Consider the following 6,402-nt stretch of genomic DNA (forward strand, 5'->3'; position numbering starts at 1 on the left):
ACTATGGCATCGACTTCCTCTGACGTCAAGAATCTCTTTGAGATCAAGCGGTTTGAGGGAACAGGTTTTGATCTTTGGAAGGATAGGATTCAAGGAATCCTCTTCCTTAAAGATTGTGACAGGGCACTTGAAGCAGAGAAGCCAGAAGATATGACAGATGCAGCGTGGCTTACATTGAACAGGAAGGCTATTACCTACATTAAAATGGCCGTCTCTGATGAGATTTTGGTAGACCTCAAGGGTCTTGTGAATGCGTTTGAGCTGTGGGAGAAATTGAAGGCAACGTATGAGAATACGACCCCAGTTAATCAGGTGCATTTGATGCGGAAACTTGTTGGCATGCAGTTAGATGAGTCCAAGAGCGCTGCAGAGCACTTGTCGTTGTTTACAGGTACTTTATCTCAGTTACAGGACTCAGGTTTACCCCCTTTTGAAGATAAGCTCAAGGCTATCTTCTTGCTGATGACTCTACCTGATTCTTGGGAGACTTTGGTGGTCTCATTGTCAAACAATCCCAATTTGACCTTTGATGGTGTTAGGGGTTCTATATTGAATGAAGAAATCAGGAGGAAAGCAAGTGGAGAGGGTGGCAGTTCAGCCAACATGGTTAGAGGCAGGACAGAGAAGAAGACTACTTATGCACAGAGGAGTAAGAGTAAGAGTAAAGAAAGGGGAAATGCCAGCAAAGGCAAGGGTGATGTGACATGCTATCAATGTGGCAGGAAAGGTCACAAGAAACCCGAATGCAAGTACTACAAAGCAGAGTTGGAAAGGAAGAAGAGCGGTGGAGACAAAAAGAAAGAGAAGAAGGAAGTCAAGACAGACACACAGGACAGCTCAAAGGACAAAGAGAAGGCCAATGTGGCTTCTAGTGTTATTATTGAGGAGTTGTCAGATGTAGAGGACATCCTATGTGCCACTTTGTCAGCCGACGATGCTCATGAGTTTGATGTCTCTCTCAATGTTCATGCACAGGACATGCAGATCACCAAGAGTGATCTCATTGATGCTTTGTTGACTGTTAATGATGCATTATCTCAGACTTGGATAGTCGATTCCGGTGCTTCGTTTCATGTGACTCCTATCAAGGAGTGTTTCTCTACTTTTAATGCAGGCAGCCATGGTCATGTATACCTTGGAAACAATCATGCATGTTCCATTGAGGGTATTGGCACTGTGCATCTTTCTATAGATGGCACAAATGAGCTTGTCTTGCATGATGTTAGATATGTGCCGGGAATCAAGAAAAGTCTGCTTTCTGTTGGCCAGATGGATATGCATGGTTACAGCATTTTGTTTGAGAAAGGATCATGGAAGATGACCAAAGGCTCAAGGCTGATTGTGAAAGGTACAAAGAAAGGGACACTTTACTGCTTGCATGGAAAGGCCTTGTTGGGCAAATTTATTGCTCTGGCTGAAATTAACTCACATATGGAGTTGTGGCATAAGAGGCTTGGCCATATTAGCCAAAAAGGCCTTACTAAGCTTGGTAATTTGAATAAGCTTGATGCTAAAGGCACAAAACTTGACTTTTGTAATGAATGTCAATATGGTAAGCAAGTGAAGAGTTCTTATTACTCCGGTGTCTCTCGCAAATCTAATGTGCTTGATCTTGTACATTCTGATGTTTGTAGCATGCCTACCAAATCTATGGGGGGTGCACACTACTTTGTTTCCTTTGTTGATGATCATTCTAGAAAAATTTGGGTTCATTTGCTCAGATCTAAGGATGAAGCCTTTGCTGCGTTTAAGAAGTTTCATGCATTTGTGACCACCCAAACAGGTAGAAAGCTGAAATGCTTGCGTACGGATAATGGGGGTGAGTTCACAAGTGGTGAATTTAATAAATTTTGTGAAAATTTGGGCATTAAGAGGGAGCTTACTGTTCCATACAGCCCCTCTTCTAATGGTGTGGCTGAAAGATATAATAGGACTCTATGTGAGAGGGTGAGATGCATGCTGTCCACAGCTAATCTCCCTCATGGATTTTGGGGAGAAGCTCTGAAAACTGCAGTGCATATATGTAATCGATCCCCTCACATGTCTTTGAAAGGTGACATCCCTGAGGAGGTTTGGTCTGGCAAACCTGCTTCATATGATCACTTACGCGTCTTTGGTTGCGAAGCGTTTGTGCATATAAGACCTGAGTTGAGGAGTAAGTTGGATGCAAAGTCCATTAAAGGCCTCTTCATGGGATATGGTGAAGAAGGTGAAATGGGCTACAGGATTTGGTTACCTCAACGCAAAAAGGTTGTGCGCAGCCGGGATGTTGTTTTTAATGAGGCAAAGCTGCTTAAAAACAATTGTGCCTCTAAGGATGACCATAAAAAGGTCAAATTTCAGCATGTACAGCCACCTATTAGGCCTGATTTTGACCCTCAGGATGCACCACATATGACTGAAAATGTTGATGAACCAGTGGTGTTTGAGCCAGATGATGTTGGACAGCAAAATGAGGCTCCTGAAGGGCATGTGCAGCCACATAACAATGCTGAAAATGGGGCTGAAAATGATGTACAACAGCCCTTTGCTGATGATATTGTTGTGCCACCTGATGTAGACCCATTACCAGATAATGTGGATCATTGGGTGAGACGATCTACTCGTCCAAGGCGGAATGTGAGTAGATATGATCCCTCTTTGCATTATATTATGCTGACAGATGAGGGGGAGCCTCTTACTTATAAAGAGGCAAAGACATGTGAGCACAGTAAGAAGTGGGAGCTTGCTATGCAGGAAGAGATCAAAGCTTTGCATTCGAATGATACTTGGGACTTGGTGGAATTGCCCAAGGGAAGGAAAGCCATTCCTAACAAATGGGTGTATAAAATCAAGACAGTTGATGCAAAACCCAAGTATAAAGCAAGGCTGGTTGCAAAGGGATATGCCCAAACGAAGGGCATAGACTTTCAGGAAGTGTTCTCTCCTGTAGTGAAGATGACCACTTTGCGTGTATTGTTTGCCATAGCAGCTGCCCTTGATTTGGAATTAGACCAAATGGATGTGCATACAGCTTTCTTGCATGGCGATGTTGATGAGGAACTTTACATGAAGCAGCCCGAGGGCTTTGTTATTCCTGGAAAGGAACATTTGGTATGTAGGCTTAAAAGAAGCTTGTATGGGCTGAAACAAGCCTCTAGACAATGGTACAAAAAGTTTGATGCTTTCATGCTCAAACATGGGTACAAAAGGAGCCATGCAGATCACTGTTTGTACACAAAATTTGATGAGGATGGCAGCCCTATCATTCTTGTGCTCTATGTAGATGATATGTTGATTGCTGGGAAGAAAAGAAGCACTGTTGATGCTCTTAAACAGCAGCTGAAATCTGCGTTTTCCATGAAAGACCTTGGGGCAGCTGAACATGTTCTTGGAGTAAGGATTAGAAGGCAAAGGGACCAGCGCATATTGTATTTGTCTCAAGAAAAATACATTGAAAAGGTGCTGGACAGGTTTAACATGGCTAATGCAAAGCCTCTTGGTGTGCCATTACAGCCATATGTTAAGTTCTCCAAGGATGATTGCCCCAAATCTGATCAGGCAACCAATGATATGCAAGGTGTTCCTTATGCATCAGCTTGTGGTTCACTTATGTATGCTATGGTTGCTACTAGGCCTGACATAGCCCATGCAGTGGGAGTTGTGAGCCGATTTATGGCTAATCCAGGCAAATTGCATTGGGATGCAGTAAAGTCCATTATGAGGTATTTAAAAGGGACTAAAAACAAATGCCTTTGTTATGGTAAGGGTCCTTTGGAATTGAAGGGATTTTGTGACTCTGACATGGCTGGTGATGTGGATACACGCAAATCCACAAGTGGTTATGTATATACTCTTGCAGGAGGTGCTGTCTCATGGTGCTCTAGACTACAAAAGATAGTTGCACTGTCTACTACAGAGGCTGAATATATTTCAGCCACTGAGGCTTCCAAAGAAGCCATATGGTTGGCACGTTTATGCAGTGAGTTTGGTTTGCCTGACAAGGCACCTATGCTTGGTTGTGATAGCCAGAGTGCCATATGTCTGGCAAAGAATGCCATGTTCCATGCGCGCACAAAGCATATTGACGTGCGGTATCACTTCATTAGGGAAGTGCTTGAGGATGGCCTTATCACAGTTGTTAAGGTACATACGTCACAAAACCCTGCAGATGCTCTCACTAAGTGCTTACCCAAAGCACAACATCAGCTATGCATACAGATGGTGGGAGTGACTTAGCTTAAAGGCGCCATTTATGCCTTTAAGTGGGAGGTTGTTGGGTTACAGGCCTAAATGACCCCCTCTATGTACTCTTGTATATCTTTGTACATGGCCTTTTTGAAGGCTTAGGATTTCTTTTTAAAAGGTCCTTGGCCAAGTTCACATTGAACTTGGGCCAAAGACCTTACTTTTAATAAAAGGGAACACAAGGGCAAAATGCCCTAACGTTTTTCCCCCAAATCGTACGATCTCTCTCCCTCTCTCTTTTTCGCACTTCTACGCCTCTCTCTCTGTGTGCTCACGCCTCTTTGCTGCAGCCCCCAGACCACACTATTGGACCTTGTGCATCACCTGCCACCTTCTTATGCTCTCTTTCAAGATAATCTCAAAAGATTCACACCAAGATGGGAATGTATCTCCACAAGGAAGTCCCCTTCTACGTAGAGGTTCAGGGAAGCTGATAGTGGTAAATCCTTTTAAGTGAGGTTTAGAACTGGTGGTTGGTACTGGTAGCAACAAGGTTTAAAAATAATAAACTTATACAAGGCAACTTCTTCTCTGGACAGAGGCGGAATAGTTCTCCGAATATTGCAGAGGCAGTGGTCAAGGTGCAGGCGATGCTCAAAATGAGATAATAGAGAGGCACAAAACAGAGAACTGTTGAGGAGGGTGCTGTTGTGGTGCAGAGTTTTTCTACAGGTCGTGGGCCTAGGGCAGCTCCCGTTTATTTGTCTTATTTGCTGGATTACAACTGTGTTTGGGTGACTGCTGTTGGTCATGACCACTCCCGGCTAGTTTAGGTGTCACCAGCCTGGACATTTCCAAGTCTGAAAGGGGTCTGGTGGACTCCAGGATGTTTAAATATTTGGAAAGTACAAGCTTTGGGAATGGGGGATTATCCTAGAATACAAAGGACCACACTCCTAAAATTTAGGAGAGTTGCTATTTTTGGCCCGACTCCGATGGAAATTCTGTTCGCGTCATTACATCTGGAATTGAGCAGATACCAAGAGTTGGCAAAGTGCCTATGACAGAATGTCTACTAGTTGGGATATTTTTAGAGCTAAAGATTATGGGAGAATCCATCTCTTAGATTGGGACATGTGGCAAGAAAGTGGATCAAAGTGAGACAAGTGGCCTGACACTTGTTAGAAAATGGATCAAAGTGAGACAAGTGGCCTCACACTTGTCACTTCAGCTATTGTGTGGCTCTCCACTTGTCATTGTAGCCTTCTCTTGCCATTTTAGCTCATGGGAGGCCCAAATCTATAAATTGGAGCCCTCTCTCTTCATTAAAAGAGGCTCTCTTGCTGCACACTAGCCTCTACCACCGTTACAGGCTGCCCTGATGATGGCTACTCTCTTTCTCTCTCTCTTGAAGGCTGCCCATGAAGAATACCGGCTGTTGGGGATTGTTTTGGAGGCTTCCATCGCGAAGAAATATTGAAGGCAAGGGTATTTAATCATTTATTATAATTTCTAGCCATTGTACTTGTTGCACCAGCATTTGTACTTGTTGTACCTGCTGTACCAGCCATCGTACCGGCTGTACCAGCCACCATACCTGCTGTACTAGTCATTGTACTTGCTGTACCTGCTGTACCAGCCATCATACCGGCTGTACCAGCCTCTGTACCTGATGCACCAGCCATCGTACTGTCTGTACCAGCCACCGTACTTGTTGTACTAGTCATTGTACTTGCTGTACCAACATTTGTACTTGATGTACTTGCTGTACCAGCCACCGTACCGGCTGTACCAGCCACTGTACCTACTGTACCAGCCCTTATACTGGCTGTACCAGCTTCTGTACTTGTTGTACCACCCATTGTACCGGCTGTACCAGCTTTTGCACTTGCTGTACCTGTTGTACCAGCCATCGTACCGGCTGTACCAGCCACTGTACCTACTGTACCAACCACTGTACCGACTGTACCAGCCATTGTACCTACTGTACCGACTGAATGGAGAGTTGTACTTGCTGTACCCTTTCTATTGCATGAAGACCCGTGGTTTTTGGGGAAGAATCAGTACCCACACGGAGGTATATGGATTATATTGTTGGCTCGGCATTTCTACAGCCTATGTTCTTGGTTGCCTCGTGTTGGGCTGTGTTATGGCATTTGTATATGGATAATCCGGCATCTCTTGTGGGGAGAGTAAGGCCCTCAAAGCTTGTACATAATATTATTCTCCTTGGGT

At 44.2% G+C, this 6,402-nt stretch overlaps 1 protein-coding gene across 1 annotated transcript; it reads left to right on the top strand.

Moving 5' to 3' along the window:
- Nucleotides 1–462: 462 nt before the first annotated feature.
- Nucleotides 463–1,795, top strand: LOC147602588 (uncharacterized). Its single transcript, XM_086797845.1, has 2 exons — nt 463–1,626; nt 1,784–1,795. The coding sequence occupies exons 1-2, from the start codon at nt 463–465 to the stop codon at nt 1,793–1,795; spliced, it is 1,176 nt and encodes a 391-aa protein (XP_086653971.1).
- The last annotated feature ends 4,607 nt before the right edge of the window (nt 1,796–6,402 follow it).

Source organism: Cibotium barometz, unplaced genomic scaffold (genome assembly GCF_041138505.1).
Source record: "Cibotium barometz isolate CiBa-2024 unplaced genomic scaffold, ASM4113850v1 ctg419, whole genome shotgun sequence".
Lineage (NCBI taxonomy): Eukaryota > Viridiplantae > Streptophyta > Polypodiopsida > Cyatheales > Cibotiaceae > Cibotium > Cibotium barometz.

What these genes read in the sequence shown, in the direction of transcription:
- LOC147602588 (XM_086797845.1), top strand. Translation starts at nt 463, where the DNA reads ATGACTCTACCTGATTCTTGGGAGACTTTGGTGGTCTCATTGTCAAAC.